At 49.7% G+C, this 24,745-nt stretch overlaps 1 protein-coding gene across 1 annotated transcript; it reads left to right on the top strand.

Annotated features, from left to right (window-relative positions):
* Nucleotides 1–362: 362 nt before the first annotated feature.
* Nucleotides 363–21,701, top strand: LOC119389309 (cytochrome P450 2U1-like). Its single transcript, XM_037656898.2, has 4 exons — nucleotides 363–435; nucleotides 2,025–2,283; nucleotides 3,426–3,616; nucleotides 21,496–21,701. Exons 1-4 carry the CDS (start codon nucleotides 363–365, stop codon nucleotides 21,669–21,671), a joined length of 699 nt encoding a protein of 232 aa, XP_037512826.1. The 3' UTR covers nucleotides 21,672–21,701.
* The last annotated feature ends 3,044 nt before the right edge of the window (nucleotides 21,702–24,745 follow it).

The following is a 24,745-nucleotide window of genomic DNA, read 5'->3' as shown; positions in this document are numbered from 1 at the left end:
GATATTGATGAATCAGCAACACGTGTTCACTGCAGGTCACCTAAGCGTCTGTAGGCCAGCAGTAGGTGATCCGATGAATCCAGAGCCGCGTAACTACTGTGCACGAATGTACAAGCACAGTCTTAGGTGATACACGCCAGCCGCAACAGCTACTGCCAAACGGTACGGGACGGTGCTGAAGACGCTTTAATATGCTTGCCATGTAGATAACCCCTCTATCGCGTGCAGCCGTGGATATTGATTAATCAACAGCATGTGTTCACAGCACGTCACCTAAGCATTTGTAGGCCAGCAGTAGGTGATCTGAACAATCCTGAGCCGCGTAACTACTGTTCCTGTAAGTACAAGCACACTCTTAGGTGATGCACGCCAGCCGCAACAGCTACTGCCAAATGGTCCGGGACGGTGCTGAAGACGCCTTTATATGCTTGCCAGGTAGATAACCACTGTATTGCGCGCTGCTGTGGATATTGATGAATCAGCAGCACGTGTTCACAGCAGGTCACCTAAGCGTCCGTAGGCCAGCATGGGTCGCCGCGCGCGTTTTGCCGCTAATCATTACGTATCTTAACACCGAGTTCTCTACGTAGCGGTGGTGGCTTGCTCGGCGTGTAACCGGGAATTCACCCTCGTCATCCCCTTCGTGGCTCGCGTGGTTTTCCGCAGGATTTCACGCGACACACCGCGCAAGTCGTGATTTCTGCTACTCCTGACGCGCGCGGCATGACGCTGTGCTTTCTTGCCGCTAGCGTGCCCGTATCTTTACTCTCACAAGACAACGACAGCGGCGAGTACGGTCATCGATCGTCGAATGATTTGGTCGTTTGCGCTACTCGGCTTTTATACACGCAGTATCGAAGATTTGGGCGTTATCGCTGGTGGCCGCGTTAGTTCCACGATGAAGTCGAGTATCAGCGTTGTGCGCGCAACCTTATCGGAAAAGCATGACAAAATTGGGAAGGTTCCCAGGCAATCTGCCGTGGACTGCTCCAAGCGGTGGTTAAAGGGGAACTCCGGTGCATTTTCGACCATATTGAGATAATGCCGTTTTCAAATAATATTAACAGTCCTCTAAGAGCTAGGGTGGTTCATTTTGCCGAGAAACTTGTCAATAATTTTAAATAAGCATTAAACAATGTGTCAACCGAAACCGGAATAGGGAGCTGCTTTGTACTGGGTAGACGATGAGTCACGAAATACACTACACGCCGCCATTGCACATGTGCTTCTTCTGTCACGCGAAAAGCAAGCTGGCGAGGTTTTCCGACGTGGAATCAAGCTGTGCCAGCTCGTCCAAACGATCAGTGCAGCTATCTGAGCGCGGAAGCATCGCCTTTTGATTTTGACCCGCCGGCGCGGGAAGCACCTGACGTGCCCCGCATCGATGGCATCGAGCCGCGGCAAAACGAAGAAGAAAGCACGTGCTGCGTCCGTCTGCTGCGCGAGGCGGGGTAGGAAGGGGTAGAAGCGATGCGTCACGTACACAGGGTGGCCCGCATTTGAAGGCGCGATTCCGGATTTGCCTACTAATGTGTGAATTCGCTTTCTAAAAAACTAAATGACTTACGGTTGTATAATTCGGAGCATATCGTCAGGGTAGTGAAGAGAACACATGTTGAAAATTTTATTGAAATTGGAAAAATTAAAAGGTCGCCGGAGTTACCCTTTAAACGCGTAACAAGCTGGTCACATGAAAATACATGCAGTAGCTCACGTGGTAATGCTTTAATCAGTCATAATAATTACCTGGCCCGATTCTCTGCCTGACTTCATTGTCTGAAAACATTTGACCACCGAAAACAAGACAGCGACGAAAAAACAACCACACCGGACGCTCGCTGGACTTCCTGTGTGCATCTTCGTCCCTGCCTGGTGAAATGCGTTGAAGTCAAAGCAAAGAGCCCAACTTTTAGCATTCGTTTTCTGCTTTGTCGTAGGGTTTCGGTCCGCTCTGATTGCCTTCTCGCTCAAGGCGTCGAATAGCAATGAGCGAGGGAATTGTCAGTGGGCGTTGTTGCTTGCAGTGGACCACCTAGTTGGCAACGTCTCTGACCTGGTGGTGGCTGGCACGTTGACTACGACGGCGACTCTTCAGTGGCACCTGCTGCAGCTGGCCATCGAGCCGCGAGTGTTACAGGCGCAGTTGCAGCAGGAGCTGGACTTTGTCGTCGGACGAGAGCGTTCACCTAGGTGGGAGGACCGCCACCGCATGCCGCTCACCATGGCTACCATCTGGGAGATGTACCGCTGGAAGGTGGCCACACCTCTTGGCCTCCCCAGGGTGTATGCTCACTTCTGCATTACTTCTGTACGCTCCTGACGTGCGTAAACATAGTGCGGCAAGTTACGAAAGAGCGCAGAGGGACTATAATTTGTAGCGTTTCTTATTAAAACAGCAATAATAAATATATGGCCAAAGCAAAACCAAAAGATATGGTGAGCAGGCCATCATTAGTTCTAACCAAATGTTAGCTCTGCGTCTTGAGAGAGGGTTTATGAAGCACGCGCTATGAGCTCCGCAAATGTATCGTATTAAATTGCTTTTATCTTTTGACGATGCGTCTCGCAGTCACGTGTATGTTTTACTGATCTCTTATTTCTGTTTCTTTGTTAATAAACCTACAATGTTAATAGTGAGTGCTTTGGGATGTGAGTTTTCTTTTTCCTACGCCATCCTGTGTGCTACTTTATACTGGGAACTTTATACTGCGAACCAAGTCATGAACAGGTTAGAAAGAGACGCACAACGGCAGACTTGAACTGGAAGTCTTGAAGAATGAAGACTTGGAGAGTTGATATCTGGCGTTGTGTGCCTCTTTCTATCCTGTGCATGCCTCTGTTCGCCGGTATATTGTGTCACAGTATTCGCCTGAACCAACTAGCCCAGCTGTCAACGCTTAGCGCTACTTTTTTTCAGTTACGATGTGCACAGCGAACCGCATTTCTGAATAAGTGCAATAGTTTAAAGTACAACGGTACTTAAGCTCTCAAGCTATCTACGGGAGGTGCTGCTCTTAGTTCGCAGTAGCTGCTCGAGCAGTAGCTGCGAAGTTCTCCAGTTGTACTTTGACATGGCAACGCTTTATAATGAGTAGTATAATATGACGAAGTTACAAAAGTTACACTAGCTTGTAAGCATTGTTCTATAACCATGGAGAAAGAAGAGGTTCTTAATTGGGAAACTATCTCAAATAATTTCTCAAATCAGTTTCACTCAATTCGCAAGAAGAATACTGCATGCACGCATCTACTCTTTTCATCAAACACTGAGTGCCAGCCGGCAGTAGCAGCACAATTAGTACTAAGCAGTAGAACATCACTGATTCCACCCACACCACAAATTCATCTGTACCGTCGTCTCCCGCTGACTGCTTATGCTGCATGTTAAAGTTTACGAGAAGTGCCGACTGAGCACACTTTTGCAGGGCAGCAGAGGACACATGCATCGGTGACCACTTCGTTCCTAAGGGTACCGTGATCCTGGCCAACATGTGGGCGGCTCACATGAACCCCGATCGCTGGGAGCACCCGCAGACTTTTGACCCCACAAGATTTTTGAATCCGGATGGATCAGCGACCGTAACGCGGCCAACCAACATGTTCCCCTTCGGCGTCGGTAAGCATGACATAGAAATATAGACTAGCGGCATGCGCCCACGCTGACAGCTTTTTGACAAGACTCCCATCAGGTCACTCATGTCACCAAACCCAGGCAGATCAGAAGATTGATTGTTCCTTCGCCTCGTAATCCTCCGCTACGTAAGTTCAGTCTAGTTAGTTGAGATTGCGCAAAAACAAATACGAGTGTTGCAATGCAGGTTGCCAATGTACATCCGTGTTGCATGTAACATGGTCAATACATCTCATGCATGTATCTGAGGGCGCAGGAAATACCTTTTGTCTTACCAACTCTGACACGCTCGACAATGCTCACGAGCAGCTTGGTGTAAACACCTCTGACAGTGGGACCTCTGACACATCACGAAGCTTTTACAAAATGAAAAAAAAAGGACATTGTCAAAAGCTCCTAAGTGGTTTATTTTTTCACGTTCAACAAATTTTATGCTTACGCTTTCATAAACTCCACCATGCATATTGCTTTAGAGACGTCCCGTAAGCTGCTTTAACAGAATAATGGAACGGCATATTTATTAACTTTTCACAACGATTCATACGTAAAGAACAACTTGCGTAGGTTCCGAAAGTTGTTGTTTGTGTTTTTCAGTTTATGCTTACATTTGTAAGTGGGGAGTTTGCGTAAGATTATTATGTTTAGTGCTTCGCGTACAAAATTACGCTGAATATCCTAGCAGCTGACACATGAAGAAAAACGATTGCACACATCAGATTGCTTCCTATGTGTAAACTTAGCATTATAGAGCGCAACTTCAGAATCATTTTGATCATCTAGCCTACACGCAACTGTTTCGTTTTTCCGGAATTTAGGTTTTCATATGATGTTCGCTTTCATATATTTTTTTTAGTACGGGATACCAGTGGTACCCGCAAGATCAAAATAAATAAAGAAATAAGACCCAGGATTGCAGCGCTGTCATTTGCGCTCGTTCTGCTGAATTCGTAGAAAATGATCATAAAGAAATGTACACTGCATAAATAAGTGTCTTTTCTAATGACAAAGTGCTGCTATAAATATCAAACTTGTACCATTCCAACGTTTCAACCTATGGTTCCAAAATATTCGGTACGCTACTTCATACGGTGCAGTAAAAGGAGCGAGTGCATTTGCGGCGCATGACATGTGAAACGCATAGTCATGCCGTCAATCAAGCGATAAACAAGTTACGTGAACTTTCTCTAACACTTTCTGGCGTACATCGCATGTTTCGCATTCAATATGACATTAAACACGTGTTCTTTATCTATAATCATTTATAGGGCTTTAACTTTACCGTATGCACCTGGAAAGTGTTGCGAAATACGGTGCGCTTTTTCTTGTAGATAGTATTGAGTAAGGGGGGCATCATAGAACAAATGACAAAAAGAAAACCAATCTAGGAGAGCCAAAAATGTTTACAATAACAGTGTTACAAAACAGTGTTACAACTAAAACTAAATGGCAAATAAATGTTAAGAATAGTCTGTAAAAGTAAGACTAGTATGAAACATAAAGGTCATGGTAACAAAAAAAGCGGCGCATTTCTCGTGCAATAAGAAAAAAACAGCGTAAATGCAATTAACTCGATCACATACACAAACTACAAGGTATGAGCTGCAAGAATCAACTTCCAAAGCCATCGTAAAAAAACATGGTTGATCCATCCGACATAGAAATCGGTACAACATTAAAGTGAATTACATCTTCACAGAAGTAGTTGAGTTTTTTTATTCTACATTGATATATAAGAGCTTGCACAATGTCTGTTTGTGATTGGCAGCTATAGCACCGTTTGACGGCGATGCACCAACGTTCACGCCTGGTGGCACATCTTTATTCCGAAGACTAACGTCCATGATCATCATTTAGCTCCTGTAGTAGCCGAAGTAGTTAGCATACACCTGTGCACAACATATTATGAATCCCGCGGAAATATGCCATCAACAAGCGCATAATCAACGCTGGTACTCGATATGCACGCACCCTCAAGCGTCGTCGTTTGACGAAAGAAACGCCAAGGTGTGCGCTCCCCAGTAATAAGCTGATTTACGCCTGTGCTGATGCATATACCCCACAATGCTTCAGGAACGCGAGAGGCAGAGTTCGTATTGCAGTAAGACAGATAACTGGGCAAGTTGGTATGGATCCATAATTTAAACTTTTTTAGCGCGCACAAAAGACAAGGACAAGCAAGAGTGTCTCTTGCTTGTCCTTGTCTTTTGTGCGCGCTAAAAAAGTTTAAATTATGCAGAGTTCATAGCTTGAGTCATGAACGCGGCAAGGCGTTGCGCTTCCCCCTGGGATGTCTCTCGCTTCATCGAAGGCTGAAACTACCGAAGCGCGCCCTATCGGCGCCTATTAGTGTCAGGATGCATTACTTCACTTCTCCTATCCCAGACGGTGACACTGCCTCCCGCCAACCAATGTCACTGTGAAATGGAGAAGGGGTAAAGAATATAAGGCGCTTCTGTGAATGATCGTGCATGAGTGTTGCGCAAGGGATAGAGCGCTCGGCACCAAACGTCGCTGACCGAGGGGTAGTGGTCATTCAAATCAATGGAACTTTTTTTCTTTATCTTCTGTTCATATGTATTTTATCGACGTCACATCCGGGACGGAAATGATGTCAGTGAAGCCTTGCTGGACCCCGCCATTTAACACTTTCGTGTTAAAAATAGCATTCAAAGAAACTCAACTGAATATGAACAAAATAGGCACGCGTTGAAACCGAAAGGAACCGACTTTTTACGACTCGAGACGCTCCGTCATCAGAACAACGTGCCAGTCAAGCGAACCCTCGCTCTTGCTTTGCCCCCGTGGTGGCGCAGTGGTTACGGTGCTGGACTGCAGACCCGAAAGTCGCGGGTTCGATGCCGGCCGGGCCGGCGGGCCGAATTTCGGTGGAGGCGACATGCTAGAGGCAGGCTCGTGTGCTGTCCTCTGGCAGTGCAAGTTTCGCGTGTGCAGCAATACTTCTTTGCAGACTAGTTGGTTCATATTTATAAACTCGACTTGCTGCGAAACCAGCGGGAAAGAAGGATTGAGACAGGAAAGAGCGCTCTTTCCTGTCTCACTCCTTCTTTTCTGCTGGTTGCGCAGCAAGTCGAGTTTCTCGTGTGGTCGAAATTATCTGGCGCCCTACACTATGGCGAGGCTCATAATCAGATTTGTATACCTCACAGAAAATAATTAACCAGTTACAATTACTTCCATTAAAATGTAATTGATTACAGTGGTCAATTACAGCCCCAGAAATGTAACTGACGAATTACAGAAATGTAATCGATAACTTCTGTGTTACTTTCATTTTATTGCCGTAACGCAACAACACAAGTTTACTAAACTACAACGAACTACTGCGGCAATGGTAAAGAGAAAGCTGAAGGCATTCGTGAAGGCAAGGAGGCTTACTGTGCTTTCTGTGATACAGCGGTACACGTTGTTAACTTTCAACAGGAGTTGTTTTTCAAAGTTGCCGTCACTGATTCTTCCACATTTCAACGTTAAGAGGTCACCTTACGCTGCAGCTCGTAGTTGCGGAGTTCCTCGGTGCTAGTGTCCATGTCCTCTATGAAGCGTCTCGCTTCGCATTTGCTGGCGCTCGGGCAAGGCGTTGCAGGTAAGCCCAAGGAAAAGGTGAAAAAATAGGTTCTGTAGGGACTGCCTGTGTGACAGGACGAAGGGTCCCTGCAGAGTGGCCGCATATGTTTCGGGACGACAACGGCCGTAAAAGACTGGTTACAGCTTGACTGTGCAAAAAAAAAGAAAATAATTGATTACCGGTTATCAATTACAAGAAAATGCACTTGAATTACCTGGAACGTTACAATTTCGAAAATTAATCGATTATATTGCTGCGGACAGCCATCAAAAGATGATTATGCTGAAGACGACGACGACGATTTGGGAACTGTTGTGTGCCGCTTTACTTTAACAATTAGATTTTAAAAACTATCCGGTTCTTGGCCAATCCCCCAGCGTGGGTGTGTGCCACAGTTATAGGATCTACTCTACTCTACCCTTGCCCGAGCACTCTCCTGTAAATATACTTGTTTACAGCCTCTAGTCGTCTTCTCCTCACGTAACATTTTCGTGGACGTGCTGGGTACTTCCCTTCGTCACGAAGCTTCGCAGTGGACGCCACCTTGAGCCTTCCAACATGGCTTGGGAAATGCGCCGACCACTCCGGATCCAACACCTGCCGCCAACGTGACGTACATCAACGTCACCGCTCGTCACGACCCTGGTGATTTCTCTGGTGCCAATGGGCAAGACGTCGACAAGTGGCTCAGCCTTTACGAACGCGTCAGCACAGGTAACCGGTGGGACCCTACTCTCATGCTTTCCAATGTGCTATTCTACCTCGACGGCACCTCGCGAGTGTGGTATGAGACGCATGATACTGAGCTGACAAGTGGGGATATATTCAGAGAGAAGATACGAGAGTTGTTCGGCAACCCTGATGGTGACCAGCTCGCTGCGAAAAAGGCGCTTTCGACCCGCGCGCAGACGTCAACAGAGCCGTACGTGATGTACATCCAAGACGTCCTGGCTCTCTGCCGTGCACTTGACTCGCACATGACAGAACAGGACAAGGTTGCTCACATTGTCAAGGTTATCGCTGATGATGCGTTCAACCTGCTCGTCTTCAATAACGTGTGCATTGTTGATGCGGTCATCAAAGAATGCCGGTGCCTGGAACTCGCTAAAAGCAAGCGCGTTATTCAGCAGTTTGCTCGTTTGCCTAACACTGCGCCGACGTTGTCCTATGCCGATGTTCACCGTTCTACAAGAAATGGTGCCAACGTTACCCGAATTGTGCGACGACAAATTGAAGCTGCTTATCCGGCTACCTGAGTGCCCAGCACCTGCTCTCCCCCTGCAGTTCCGGTTTCGGTGATTCAGGCAGTTGTCCGTCTGGAGATTTCCAGCATGGGACTGCACTCTGTCTTGCTCGGTAAATCATGTGGACTCTCGGCCCTATCCTCCGACTGCACCCCCTTCGCCGCCTCAGTTCCAACCACGTCTCCGCAACGCTGAATGGCGCAGTGCTGACGACAGGCCCATCTGTTTCATCTGCCACCGGATTGGACACATCTCTCGGCATTGTCGCAATCGCTGGAACTCTCCTGCACAGTACATGTACACTGGCTACCACCGCGCCAATGGCTCGTACCGTCCCTCTACAGCACGTACAGATCACGCTGCCACTGAATCTATTGCTCCTGGCCGCCCGTACTCACGCTCACCTTCGGCCCTACGCCGGCAGTCCCACTCACCCCAGCCCCGTCGCTTCAATTCGCCAAGCTTCAACGCACGCTCCCAACCGGAAAACTAGATGGCGCAGCGCCCGGAGGTGCCGCTGCATTGCTCCCTACGCTGCCAAATCCCCTACTGACCCTTTCGACCAATATGAACCTCATTGAAGTACACATCGACGGTGTTCCTGTTCGTGCTCTAATCGACACGGGAGCCCATTTATCTGTGATGAGCGCTAATCTTCGGACTCGCCTGAAGAAAGTTCTAACACCAGATGCAAAGCCAGTTGTCCGTGTCGCCGACGGCGGAAAAGCTTGTGCAATTGGCATGTGTACAGCTCGAGTCGACATCGCCGATCGCTCTACCATCGTTGTTTTCACCGTACTCGCCCACTGCCCCCACGACGTCATTCTAGGCTTGGACTTCCTTTCAGCTCATTCGGCCCTCATAGACTGCCCTACCGGTACTCTCCGCCTCTTCCAGATCACTCTGCGCCGCCTCCCATTCGCCTAACCGCCGCAGACTTCATTCGCTTACCACCCACAGTTCTGACCTACGTTGACTTGGTACCATCCTCGCCAGTGTCCGACGGCGAGTACCTTGCGACTCCTGTCAAGGATGTTCTTCTCTACGAAGGTGTTACAGTGCCTCGTTCTGTATTATCTATTACATCCAATCGCACATGTTTGCCAGTGGTCAACTTTGGCTTGACAACGCAAGTGCTGCCACGAGAGATATCCTTGGCACATATCAGCGCCTTCGACGATCCCTCGATAGTATCAGTTACGTTGGAGGATGGTACTACCGAGCACACCGACCCCTCGCAGTCCACTGCATCTGTTCTGGACGACCTGAAGAGAATGATTGCACCAGATCTACCGCCAAAGAATGCTGACGACCTCTACCGCGTTCTCTTTTTGGCACAAACTACGACCTTGAAATATCGCATAAATACTGGCGATGCCGCTCCTGTTCATAGGCGTCCGTATCGAGTGTCACACGCAGAGCGTCAAGTGATTCAAGCAGAAGTGAAGAAGATGCTCACCAAAAAATTCGGCAGATCCCACGTACCGTGGGAATCGATGTTATGCGAAGCATGCGAGGGATGGTGACTGTGGCGTAATTTTTCACATTGAGCGAAACGTTACGGAATGACGCTAGAGAAATGTGCAAATGGTACACGCACACACATACTTTGAAGAGTCGCACATGTATTATACAACCAGCTGTTTACAGTCGCTTAACGATGCCAACAGCAACATAGGTGTTAGCAACACCAAACGCAGTAAGCTGATATGAAGTGCTTATATTCTTCAATAGTGAATAGCGCGAATTCGAATAGGACAATGAAGGAACACAGATGCACAGTACAGGTGTTACTCGCAACTAATCTTTATTCAGAAAAGTTTCCTTAGATATATACACAGCCGAATGGTACGTGCAGGCGTACTGCACGTACGTTACAGTCACAGTTGCAGATGTTAGAGTTTTGTTACAGTTGTTATGCTTATACTTGTATGTTATGACGGAGAACGCACGCACGTTTCACGAACTCACGTGCATATATGGAAGGGGTTCATCGCAGTTCTTGAATAAGGTCAGCATCACCGTGATCAGTGAGCACCAGCAGCTAGACAGGACATGTTACCGGATCAGTTGGTGATCGCGGCTACGAACGGCTCTAGTGTAATGAAGTTCGAGGTATAGTAGAGCTGAAACCACGGATGGCTTTTACGAAGACATTATCTATGATGCCTTCTGTCCTGGACGTGGCGCCGAGGTCTTGTGATGCCCTGTCCACATCCAAGCCGTCTTTCATGCCGTCTAAGAACCAGGCGTTGTTGGGTTTTCATAAATCAATGCTGAAGTCACCGGTAATCATGTGGGACATGGTGCTCTCGGCAGAGTTATTGTAAGAACCATTGGCCCCGGTTTTTGCGTAATCCACGTGGTCGACGCTGCAGACCACGTGGACGAATGGATGGAACCCCGCGTCTTACAGGGGTACTCTGTTTTCAGCTCCCAAACTTTCCTTGCGTTGACCGCTGTGGTGTAGTGGTTACGGTGCTCGGCTGCTAACCCGAAGGTCGCGGGTTCGATCCCTGCCGTGGCGGTCGCGTTTAGATGGAGGCGAAATGCTAGAGACCCATGTACTGTGCGGTGTCTGTGCAGGTTAAGAATACCAGATGGTTCAAATTTCTGGAGTCCTTCACTATGGTGTCTCCCATAATCATATCGGGGTTTTGGGACGTAAAACCCTGACAATTACTATTATTATCACTTTCCTTCCGTGTCAATGTGTATGTTCAGGGTTACTGTATTCATTGAGGCTCTGTTATCACCTGTGGCACACACCCGCATAACATGAACACTGGTATGCGGGTATGTGCCAGACGTGACTGTGGAAAGGGTTTCATGACGTACACGACAGGTACTTTGCGTTATTCATGTCATCACCAGTGAATCGTGTTCGTCATACAGTCATCATATGCTATGCAAATTTTGGTATATTACAACCTATGGAGACGACCGGGAGGGCGCCCAGACGTAGGCGGCTAGATAGATAGATAGATAGATAGATAGATAGATAGATAGATAGATAGATAGATAGAAACGCCCAAAGTGCCTGAGGTTCGCTAAGAAATGCTTTGCATTTAAAACATCATCGAACCATCATGTAGCCCATGGGCGTCGCCCGTTCTGTTAGTGAAAAAGAAAGACGGCTCGGGGCGATTCTCCGTGGACTACCGGCACCTTAACAAAGTAACAAAAAAGTACGTTTACCCCTTACCTCGTATTGACGACGCCCTTGACTGCCTACATGGTGCTCCCTACTTTCCGTCTATTGACCTACGCTCTGGCTATTGACAGATCGCTGTGGATAATATGGACCGCGAGCAAACCGCATTTATCACACCTGGTGGTCTTTATCAATTCAAGGTGATGCCATTCGGTCTATGTAACGCACCGGCCACATTTGAACGGATGATGGACTCCCTCCTTCAAGGATTGAAGTGGTCCACACGTATGTGCTACTTGGACGGCGTTATAGTGTTCTCCCTCACTTTCAGGAGCGATCTAGAACGCCTATCTGCAATCGTGCAAGTTTTCGCCGAGCCGGTTTGCAACTTAACGCATTGAAGGGCCACTTTGGTCGTCGCCAGATTACAGTGCTTGGCCACCTCGTTGATGCCAATGGAGTACAGCCAAACCCAGGCAAAATCCGCGCTGTTACGACTTTCCCGATTCCTAAGTGTGTTAAAGATTCAGCTTCGCAGCTTCATTGGTTTATGCTCGTACTTCCGCCGCTTTGTGAAAAATTTCGCGGACATAGCACGACAACTTACTGACGTTTTGAAAAAAAGAGGTGCCATTTATATGGGGCGACGCCGAAGCTTCCGCGTTCGCTCATTTGATCCGGCTGCTTACAACGCCGCCCGTTCTGGCCCACTTTGATCCTTCTGCGCCGACTTAAGTTCGTACCGAGGCCAGTGGGCACGGCATAGGCGCAGTACTGGCACAACGAGAGCACAGTACTGATCGCGTCATCGCCTACGCCAGCAGGTTCCTCACAACTTCGGAGCGCAACTACTCTAACACGGAGCGTGAGTGCCTGGCCCTAGTTTGGGCGGTTGCGAAATTCCGCCCATACTTATACGGCCAACACTTTTCAGTCGTAATGGACCACCACGCGCTCTGCTGGTTGTCCTCACTGAAGGGCCCTACAGGACGACTTGGTCGCTGGGCGTTACGCCTTCAAGAATATTCTTATACTGTAATCTATAAGTCTGGTCGCCTGCACATGGACGCCGTTTGCTTGTCCCGTTATCCGATAGACGAGGCCGATGACACCGACCACGACGCACCCAGTGGCATCTTTTCTCTGTCTCCTTTTGAGAACATCGCAGACGAGCAGCAACGCGACCTTTCGCTGCGACAACTCATCCACCGTCTGCAGACATCGCCCATAGACGCTCCAGTGCACCACTTCGTCCTCCAGCATGGTGTCGTCTACCGTTGTAACTTCCATCCAGACGGGCCGGAACTTCTTCTAGTTGTACCGATACAATTACGCCGAACTGTCCTTTTTGAACTTCATGACGCTTCAACTACAGGACACCTAGGTGTATCCGCACGTACGACTGCATCCGCCATCGCTTTTATTGGCCCGGTCTCCTCCGTTCAGTTCGACGCTACGTTTCTGCCTGTGATTCCTGTCAACGTCGCGAAATGCCCCAGATGTTCCCTGCTGATCATCTTCAACCAGTTGACGTTCCCGTAGAGCCGTTCTTCCGTGTTGGACTTCATCTTCTTGGCCCCTTTCCTACGTCATCCACCGGCAACAAATGGGTAGCCGTGGCGACTGATTACGCCACCCGATATGCCATAACACGGGCTCTCCCCACCAGCTGCGCCACCGACGTCGCGGACTTTCTCTTACATGACACCATCTTGCTCCATGGTGCTCCACGACAGCTACTCACTGACCATGGCCGTAACTTTCTACCTAGAGTTATCCCCGACATTCTGCGTTCCTCCGCCACTCAGCACAAACTGACCACCACATAACATCCGCAAACGAACGGTCTCACGGAGCGGTTGAACAGAACCCTCACGGATATGCTGTCGGTGTACGTGTCGAATGACCATCATGACTGGGACATTGCTCTCCCTGACGTCACGTTCGCATACAAGTCTTCTCGACACGCCACTGCCAGATTTTCGCCGTTTTATCTACTGTACGGTCTGAAACCCGCCCTGCCACTTCATACTGTTCTTCCTTTGGCTGCCACCCCAACTACTGAGTACGCACGCGATGCCATAGCGCTTGCCGATCATGCGCGCCAACGTGCCCGTACTCGGCTGACTGCCTCGCAAGACACACAGTGACATTACTACGATGCCCGCCACCGCAACGCACAGTTCTCGCCTGGCGCGCTCGTGCTGCTCTAGTCGCCTTCCCGTCATGTGGCACTTTCAGAGAAGCTCCTGTCTAGATACACAGGACCCTACCGCGTCATCCGCCAAGTAACACCTGTAACCTACGAGATTACTCTGGTCAGTCCGCCTTCACCCTCTGCCGCGGCGTCAAGTGACATTGTGCACGTCAGTAGACTCAAGGCCTACTCCAGTGTATCTGACCCCTAACTTTAAAAGCTCGGGGACGATGCTTTTACCGCCGGGCGTCATGCCGCAGACAGCCATCAAAAGACGATTATCCTGAAGACGACGACGACGATTTGGAGGCTGTTGTGTGACGCTGCCTTGCCCGAGAACTGTCCTGTAAATACACTTGTTTACAGCCTCTAGTCTTCGTCCCGTCACGTAAGAATATTACAAAATTACAAGAAAATGTTATTCATTACAAGTAGTCGATTGCTTGTAACGCGTTACGTACAACTCTGCTCATAATCATATCGTCGTTTTGGCCAGTAAACCTCATAAATTATTATTTACTGCAGCAATCAGTATTGCAATCCTTCTTTAGGCTTTCAAGGAAAAGAAAAGGTTAAGCTTTATTCTTCCTAGAGGGAAAGAGCATGGCACGACATTCTCACGGGGATGACCTCGTATTCTAGAGTACTGAGACGTCGAAGCACCTTGTATGGCCCGAAGTATCGCCGAAGAAGTTTTTCACTAAGTCCACGTCGGAGTATCCGCGTCCAGACCCAAACACGGTCGCCGGGCTGGTATTCCACGAAATGTCGTCGAACATTGTAACGGCGGCTGTCGGTCATCTGCTGATTCTTGATGCATAGACGGGCGAATTGTCGGACTTGTTCGGCGCGCTGAAGGTAGACAGTCACGTCGAGGTTTTCTTCGTCGGTGACGCTGGGTAGCATGGCGTCGGCTGTCATTGCCTGGCTCCTTCCGTATACCAACTTGTATGGCGTCGTCTGCGTCGTTTCTTCCATGGTCGTGTTGTATGCGAAGGTCACGTACGGAAGGATAGCATCCCACGTCTTGTGTTCGACGTCGACGTACATGAACAGCATGTCGGCACTGGTCTTATTTTGACGCTCGGGGAGGCCATTGGTTTGTGAGTAGTAGGCGGTGGGCCGGCGGTGGCTTGTCTGGCTGTATCAAAGATCAGCTGAGTTAGGTCCGCACTAAATGCCGTACCTCTGTCTGTAATGAGCACCTCTGGGGCGCCATGACGCTGGACGATGTTTCCAGCGAAGAATTTGGCTACCTCGGCGGCACTGCCTTTGGGCAGGGCCCTTGAATTGGTGTGGCGGGTGCGGTAGTCGCTAGCTACGACGATCCATTTTTTTCTGGAATTCGACGTCGGGAACGGCCCCAGTAAGTCCATCCCGAATTGCTGGAAGTCCGGCTGGCCTGGTCGGCGGTGTCTTCCATCGCTGACAGTCTGGGCAAGTCTTTACGCAGTGGGTGACGTTGGCAGCGAGGCGAGGCTAGCAGTACTTTTTCTGGTATTCTCGTTAGTGTGCGTGAAAATCCAAGGTATAACAGCTGTCGGGTCGTCGTTCAGGGCCTGCAGAATTTCTGGTCGCAGTGCAGAAGGTACAACGACAAGGTAGTTGGCTCGGGCTGGCGAGAAGTTCTTCATTGCGAGGACGTCGTTCTGCCTGAAAAGTGCACCAATCCTCGTCTGAATACCTTGGGTACAACGGTGGTCTTGCCTTCCAAGTACTCTACTAGGCTTCTCAGTTCCTGGTCGCTTCGCTGTTGTTCGGCGAAGTCGTCGGCGCTTATGGGTCTTCGTCGAGATCGTCATATGGCGGCGGATCAACTGGTGCGGGGGACAAGCAGTCGGCGTCAGAGTGCTTATGTCCTGGCTTGTAAACGACGGTAATGTCGAGTTCTTGAACTCTGAGACTCCATTGTGCGAGGCTTCCTGAAGGGTCTTTCAGGTTAGCTAGCCAACACAAGGCGTGGTGGTCGCTCGCAACTTTGAGGGGCCTGCCTAGAGCTAGGGGCGAAACTTTGACGTAGACCAGATGAGGGCAAGGTACTCCTTTTCTGTTGTGGAATAGTTGGCTTCCGCCTTGAATAGCGACCGGCTAGCATAGTTTATAACTCTTTGCAGCTTTACAGTGCCTGATATACGCCTTACGCCGTGGACCTCACGAGCAACTCGTCTTGGAAATTAGAGAGCTGCTCCATCACATCTTCGTTCAAGGGCATGACATCACCTTTCAGTGGCTTCCAAGTCACTGCGGCATATTGGGCAACGAACATGCCGACGCTGCTGCTCGAACTGCACACGAAGACGGCGTACAAGAATCCATCCCGTTATCAAGAACGGATGCTGCGATGAAAATTCGAGAGATTGCCAATGAAGACATAAAATCCTTGTGGAACACACCAAGTTTACAGCACACACGACTGCATAGACTGGACCCGTGTCGTCGACTTCGGCCTCCGTCCGGACTCTCTCGACTCGAGGCAACGGTGCTTTGTCGACTGTGGCTTGGTGTTGCTTTCACCAAATCTTTTGCCTTCCGAATCGGCATGGCAGAGAGTGCTACTTGCAGCCAGTGTGACAGCGAAGAAACGATAGAACACGTTCTTTGTCGCTGCCCTCGCTACAGCTCGCACAGACTGTCGCTAGCTGCTGTGTTGGCCCGCCTTGACGACAGACCCCTGTCGGAACAGTCAGTGCTGGAATGCCGACCTGAACTGTCTGCACAGCGAAAATCGTTTAAGGCCTTACTGAACTTTTTGCGTGCCAGTGGCCTATTGAATAGGCTTTAGTACTGCCGATCTACAGCTTCCTTTTGTTTATATCTTTTTTTTTATCGCGCGCCTGCTCTTCTCTCCGCTGTGCTTTCCATCTTTCTTTCCCTTTCCCCCTCCCCTTAGTGTAGGGTAGCAAACCGGATGCTACAATTCTGGTTAACCTCCCTGCCTTTCTCTCGTTTTATTATCTCTCTCTCTCTCTCTTTGCAGTTCTTCAGTTCTCTGCACAAGGACCTCGTCGACTCCTACGCTGCTTCCGTCGGTGTGGATTTCCTTATAGGCGTATTCGTCGAAATGAGCAAGTATTGGAGGCGTTTGCAGGCGTCGTGCAAGTTCCTGAAATGATTCGACTTGCACCGTTTCCCACCTAAACTCGACGTCGGTCTTGGTCATTTTTGTAAGTGGCTCGGCGATGCGTGCAAAGTTTTTAACAAATCACCTGTAATAGGCACAGAGGCCAAGAAATCGACGCACAGCCTTATCATCGGCGGGTGGCGGGAATGTAGCGATGGCGGCTGTCTTCTGCGGGGCAGGGCGGACTCCAGAGTTGCTGATTACGTGCCCTAGGAAGAGAAGCTCTTTGTAGGCGAATCGGCATTTTTCCGGTTTACGTGTCACGCCAGAGGACCTGATTGCCTGAAGCACTGTTCCAAGGCGTCGGAGGTGTTCGTCAAAGTTGAGAGTGAACGCGACGACGTCAACCTGGTAGACAAGGCAAGTCTGCCAATTTAATCCAGCCAGATCTGTGTCATGTCGTGCTGGAACGTCGCAGGCGCCGTGCAAAGACCAAATGACATGACCTTGAACTCAAAAAGGCCATTCGGTGTCTTCTCGCGGTCTCTCTCGTCGACTTCACTTTGCCAATAGCCCGTCTGGAGGTCCATCGAAGAAATGTACTTGCGTTACAAAGTCGATCCAAGGCGTCGTCTGTCCGTGGGAGGGGATATACGCCCTTTTTTGTCATCTTGTTCAAGCGATGGTAATCCCGACAGAGACGCTAAGTTCCATCCTTCGTCACCAGGGCTACTGGTGATGCCCGCGGACTCTTGAATAGCTGTATGATATCATCCTGCAACATTTCGTCGACTTGTCGCTTTATAGCTTCTCGTGCTCGCGTCAAAACCCGGTAGGGACTCTGACGGAGTGGTCGACTATATTCTTCCGTTATGACACGGTGCTTAGAAAGGGGTATTTGTCGAACCCTTGATGACGACGACAAACAGTCCTTGTATTGCTGCAGAATGCGTCGGAACTGTTGATTTTGGCATGCGGGAATATTTAGTTTGACGTCGAAGGATGGTTCTGGTATTGGGGTACTCGTCGTAGCTTCGTCAGAATCTGAGAAAGCGAAAGCACCGTTGATGGCCACGATTTCCTCGATGCATGCAATCGTTGTGCCCCTGCACAGGTGTCTATATTCTTGGCTGAATTTCGTTAGCATCACGCATCCTTTTCCTTCATGCAACCGAGAAATGCCTCTTGCGACGCAGATGTCACGGGCCAGTAGCAAACTGATCGCTCTCGACGACGCCTTCAAAGTGTGCAGATTTTTCGGTGCCGATGGAAGGTATGACGGTGGAACGAGGCGGAATGGTGACTTGATCCTCGAGTGTATTCAAGGCACGGTGACATGGCTTCGTATCCGGCTGTGTCGCTTTGTCTGACGATAAAGTTATCGACTTGGTTCTGCAGTCTATGACTGCGCCGTGATCGTTTAGGACATCCATGCCGAGTATGAAATCCCTGGAGCATTGCTGGAGGATTACGAAGCTCGCAGGATAAGTCTGATTATCGATTGTAACACTTGATGTGCAGACTCTAGACGGCGTTATTAGATGGCCTCTAGCGGTCCGTATTTCGGGCCCTTCCCAGGCGGTCCTAAATTTCTTCAAGTTCGCGGCGAACGGCCCACTGATGACGGAATAGTCAGCTCCGGTATTAAGGAGAGCGGTGACGTTGTAACCGTCGATGAAAACGTCGAGGTCGCTAGTTCGTCGCCTTGCGTTGCGGTTAGGTCGCGGCGTCGGGTCACGGTCACGTCGGTTTCTCCCGCTGCTTCAACGTTGCGTCGTCAGGTCTTCTTCGGGCCGCGAAGTGTCGAAGTCAGGGCTCCGTTCGGCGTGCGGCGTGTCCTTTAGATTTCGTCGTGGCGTAATCAGCAGCGGCGGAGGTACTTCGGTAGTCGTACAGCAACCGCACCTCCATCGGTCGTTGCCCTTAGTTTTCCGGATAAGGGCTCGCGGATAGGCCCCGGGAAGGACCGTTATAATGCGGGCGTCGCTGAGGGGACCGGTAGCGTCTTGGCGACGGTGAACGCGACGAACGTCGATGTGTCCATTCAGTGTCGGCCAGGTGGTTGGCGATGTCGCTCGGTCGTTCACCCTACTGTGGACACGGCGCGTTCACGGCGAAACCGCGAAGCCCCATCTGTCGGTAGTGGCAGCGGCGGTGCGTGTAGGCGGGCTCCCCGCAGTGGTAGCAGCGCGGCCCGGTTGTCAGGGGCCCTCCAAATGTCGGTTTTCCTCGGAGCGTAGCGCTAGCTGACAGGTGGGCGGTACGACGTTGGCGGCGAAACTGCGGCGGGGTGGCGTCTTGGTGTGGCCGCGGATGGGCGATGACGGCGGGCAGCAGCAGCGTAGGCCAGGGCTTGTAGCTGCAGTGGTGCTGGCTGAGGAACACTCAGTGACTGTTGAATTTCCTCTCGTACAACGTCCGCAATCGACGCCACTTGCGGCTGCGGAGAAGGTGCGAGCTGTCGCAGCTCCTCGCGCATGATGGCTCGGACCTTTTTCGCGCAACTCGTTGGAATCGAGGGCATGAACAGCCGCGCTGTCTTGAATTGAGTGGCGACTGTACTGTCCGGTGCGCATTTCCAGCGTCTTCTCGATCTTCGTTGCCTCTGACAGGAATTCCTGAACGGTCTTGTGTGGATTCTGCATCCGCCCGGTATGGTCTTGAGTGGATTCCGCATGAGCCCGGCGAAGAGCTAATGCTTTACTCCTCGCGTAAGAAAGCGAACTTTCTTGTCTTTCGGCATGACAGGGCCAGCATGACAAAACAGCCTTGTCATCTCTTCCATGAAGAGTGACCCGTTTTCGTTCAGCATCCACGTGCAGGTCTCGAGCAGAGCCTCAGCCCTGTCTTGGCGGACGACGCTTGTGAATGTGGCGAAGAATCTGCTGCGAAAAATGTTCTACGTTGTGAGGGTTCGCTCTTCGTTCTCGACCCAGGTACGAGCGGCGTCTTCCAAGGCAGGGTACACATGTCGCAGCTTGTCTTCACCGGTCCAGGCATTGAAAACGGTGACTCGGTAGTAGGCTTCGAGCCAGCTTTCTGGGTCTTCGAATGACGATCCGCGGAAGGATGGCGGCTCCTTGGGCTGGCGAAGGAGGATCGGTGCAGACTGCACGGGGTTGGTCATCGTCATTGCGGTCGATGTTGGGATATGGGCTGCCTGGTTTTTTTCGGGAAGAAGATCATACTCTGGCTGCAGTCCCTTCTACCTAAGGCTTGTTCGGTGATCTGGGTTTTCTTTGACGTCGTCCTCGTCGCGGCTTGGGCTTGGGTCAGTGCTTCGGGGGTGGGGCGTCCGGATCATGGAAGCAGCAGCACCTCCACCAGATGTCACGGGGTCGTGACACCGATGAAGGCAGCAGTCAGAGTGCAGATGAAGGCAGCAGTCAGATTCAAGATTAAACTCCTTATTTGGCCGACCTTGTGGCAGGGAAACGGAAAGCAATACATACTGTACGCTGATAGCGGCGAACAGAGCGTCGGCCGTCGGTAAACTGATCTGTGGCTAGGCGTGCCGGCATTTGTACCTGTGGCATCGAACATTCGAGTCTTATAGCTGGTGGCGGCGCTAGATTGAGAACAAACTCAACTGTTTCCGTTTGTGCACTCAAGCCTATCAGAAGATTCTTAAATAATCTGAAAGCTTCCCAGACGTTCGGGAGCGGTTTGCGAAATGCAGTGTCTATTAGTGTAACAACTCGGTTATATGAGCACTAACAGACAATAATGTCAAGGAAAGTATAGGGGATGTTATTAGTAGTAAATGTAAGGTAAATGTGAAGAAAGAAAAGTGCACGAAAAGATAACTTGCCGCGGGACAGGGACCGAACCTGCGACCTTCGAATAACGCGTCCGATGCTCTACCAACTGAGCTACCGCGGCGGCCATCCCTCCGTCCACTTTATGGGGTATATATGTACATTTAAACGTGGGGTTGTCAGTCAGCGCCGCCAGTAGCCATGACGGCGACTGTGGAACACTCTTTTTTTTTCTGCCTGTTGGCGTCACATAGCACGTGAACTTATTACGAGCTGGCAGCTCACCAATAATCCCTCGCATACTACCTGAAGGCATCAAGTCTGCCAGAACGAGACCCTCGCGACCTACACAAGATGGCCAACAAGCTGAGCAATATCAGAGTCCGTCAACGCATTGAGGGATTCTGGCAATGCTTTCCTCTGAAGCATTGTTTATTGAAGCATTCGATGGCCTCCTTACTGATAGCATCATACATTTCGCAGTTACTAAGCAGCCCTAGCATCACAATGTTCTTGGAGTGCAAAGGCACACACCGAAAACCGAAAGGCTTCTGCTGCGTCGGTCGGGCCAAATGTATCATCAGTGCACTGCAATGACGGCACAACGTGTATATGAATGCAGCATCTGTCCACAACTCTAGCTAGCATATCACAGAAGAAGTAAGGCACGCTCAGCTCAATGTTGCAACGAATAAGTCGGCATAGCGATAGATTCGGGACCATAATAATAAATAATAATAATTTATATTTGCATAACAATGTCAACCCTCGGGTGACGTGCAAGGCCAGACAGAAAGGAAATTCCCTCACGCTCGTGCATCTGTCAGCCAATGACAGCGTTGCCTTTCTCTCTTTCTCGAGCAGGAAAACGCATGTGTCCCGGCGAACCCTTGGCGCAGGCGGTGGTGTTCCTGTACTTGACGTCACTACTGCAGAAGTACCACATCCTGCACGAGGAAGGCATCCAGCGAGACATTAGCGGCGCAGATGTCTTTCCCAGCAAGGTGGCCAGCATCAGGCTCCGCTTCTTGCCACGCTGAACACACCACATTTATCCCAACAAATGACCTTTGGATTGCGTTCCCTTATACTTTTTCCCTCCTACCTGGGGTCATGAAGACGGGAAAAGTTAGCTGTATTACGATTGCGAGATGAAAAAAAAAAAGATTATCGGCGAGTATCATTTAAAGAACGCAAAAAAATCCTTTTCTATAACGTGGGAGAAGTGTATTGTTTGAGTTGAAATAAAAGAAAAATGACGCACTTAATACAGAGCTTTGTCTTTAGCGCTCGTGGGTTAGAACTCATGTGCCTGCTGCAATGGCCATTCCAGGGTGTCATCCGCGGACATCTGCAATACTGCTCGACATTCGGCCTAGCTAATTTCTGCAAGAAAGTGGACATAACATATATCGCCGAATCAGGGGCTAGGTCCGAACTAGTTCGTGCAGTGACATTATGAAACCGGTAAGCGCACGAAGACGGCAACAAGAAGACGTCACACAGAGCACTCTCTTCTTGTTCCCGTCTTCGTGCGCTTACCGGTTTCATAATATATCGCCCGTAGTGCAACTATTTTAGGGAAAATATGGGCAGTCCTGTATCGGAAGGAAACAACTGTGTTTTATCCCCTAAGGGTCAAATTCCTAAGAATGCTGCGACGAATGTGAGCGCCTCCTGCTGTTCATTCAGTGCGATTTCTTACTACTGGCAACTTTACTAACTTTCGTTTTTCGTTTTCCGACATTATGTCATCCATCACTCGAAGCGCCAGGACACCGCAAAGAAGAGCAGCTGCGGGCGAAATACGAGGTTCGTGTGAGTTTTGTGCGCTTTTATGCAGTAGTAACAGTTTTCAAATTGTAGAACAGCATTCGCTTACATTGTTGCATGGAAGTACAATACGATCGGCGTGACATTTCATATTCTGGAGAGTTTTAGTTGGGCGTCCGCAGAGCTTCCGCGTACGGCCAGTTTTCGATTGAACGCATATAAAACATACAGTAAAAGCTCGTTAATTTGAATTTCACGGGACCCGAAAAAAATGTCCAAATTGACCGAATGCCGAATTATCGAACTTATCAAGAAAACAATAAACAAGTGTCTATTGCATGAATTCATTTTCATTTATTGATCAACACGTAAATCCAGTACTTAAAGGGGCTCGCAACGCTTTTCCAAGTAACCATCAAATGGCATCATTAACAGAGTTTGTTGCCTCACGAATCGACCGCCGCAAAATGTTTTTAGAATCTTTCTAGTACGAGCGGAGTTAACAAATTTCTCGCAATCTGTAATTGCTTTCTCTCTTCTCTCGTCCCGGCGAGAGCGCTGGAAGCTACACTCTAAAAAGCGAGTATTTGGGGAGTATTTCTGTTACACAACAATAACCATCTGGCTTGCTCGCGTTTCCTTTCTTGAAAACCCCGCTCTCGTCACTTTCCTATCAAGAATCCTATGTCACGCTGACAACGCGCGTGCCGTTCGTGACCGGCAAGTGCCGGGACCGCGGTGATAACGCGAGGAAAGTACGCGAGGTGGATGACGATTATTGTTGTGTAGCAGAAATACTCCCCAAATACTCGAGTTTTTCTTAGAGTGTAAGCAGGGAGGGATGTTGCGAGGGAAAGAGATTACGTCACGCACGTCATGACCTTGAGCACTTTTTCTTCGAACACGCGATTCAGCGTGATCGCCAGCGCGGGCACGTGGTGGTCTCCAGCGGCGGCCACGCTAACTATGCAGCTCACGTAGCTCAAATCAGCCATAGGCCGTGAGTTTGGGTATGCGGCGCGGTCACTTGGTATATAGCATCATTTGTAGAAAGAAGAGCGAACGATTTCCGGCTGGCTGAGAATTACTTGTGAAATCTACGCCGCGCGTTGCACTATAATGATTGGCTCGCGTGTCCTCAGGAGCATCGACTACACATCGGCAGCGTTTTCTGACCATGCTGAAGAAGTGCTGCAGGGCCCTTTTAATTTGCATAGGAGCAGTGAATATGCCGCAATTTTCGTCATTCGCGACTACGATCACCATGTGACCGCGGCTCAAGACCCCGTGTCTTATCCCGAAGGATGCTGTGTACCCATTGCTTATTACGTACCGCGGTCACCCACACCACCACGCGCACGTAACGACAATTGTTTTGCCGGAAAGATGTCTGGCAACTGATCGCTCGTCGTTGGCTTGGCGATGCGCTCACGGTAGGGAGATGCTACGAAGAACAGACTACAAAGACTACAAGACACAGTTTAACAGACTGAGCGCACAAAACTCACACGAACCTTGTATTTCACCCGCAGCTGCTGTTCATTGCGATATCCTCACACGAGCCTCGTATTTCGCCCGGAGGTACTGCTTTTTGCGGTATCGTTGCTGTTTGAGTGATGGATGACATGCATGCACAATGTCGAAGAAGCAAAAACGAAAGTTTGCACTCGTTCTGTTAAACTGTGCCCTGTGCTTTTTGTAGTCTGTTCTTCGTAGCGTCTCCCTACTGTAAGCGCATCGCCAAGCCTACAAGAACCAAGGAGGCCTTTTCGTCGCATTATTGATCGTTCGTCCATCTCAATGTAGCAAGCGAGTTCAGTTTTATGCCAGCAGGCGGACCGAGTCTGAAGCTCATCATCTTCAAGAGCTTCCATTATCTTTGCGTTTTGGGATTTGCGCACTTTTCCCGAATCAAAACGAAACTATAGAGTGCCGCATCCGCTGTGGACTAAACCGTGATCGCTAAAGACGCTATCATAGCATCCACGCAGTTCTGAAGCCACGCGCTCGGCCTACGTCCAGAGTGCTGAATAAACTTGGCTTGATTATGCGCAATCATGTATGGTGAATACGCAGATCTAAATGCACGCGGCTAAAACGAAACTATACTGCTTGACGCAGCTTTGAACCAAGTCGATATCGACGCGATAATAGCGCATACGAGTTCGCGTGCGCCGAGTAAAATCGAAAACGTAGTAAGTTTGCTGCAGCCACTGAACCCTTGGTCACCAACAGTGCGATTGTGCTAGGATTGCGGATGACGACCACGCGTTTCTGAAGACCCTCGGCCATTTCGGTTGCTCGCGAACACCGTTTTCGCTCCTGGACGTCGCACATTTGC

The sequence above is a fragment of the Rhipicephalus sanguineus genome, chromosome 1 (genome assembly GCF_013339695.2).
Source record: "Rhipicephalus sanguineus isolate Rsan-2018 chromosome 1, BIME_Rsan_1.4, whole genome shotgun sequence".
NCBI lineage: Eukaryota > Metazoa > Arthropoda > Arachnida > Ixodida > Ixodidae > Rhipicephalus > Rhipicephalus sanguineus.
The sequence above is the reverse complement of the archived record's forward strand: the minus strand, read 5'-3'. Positions and strand labels throughout refer to the sequence as shown.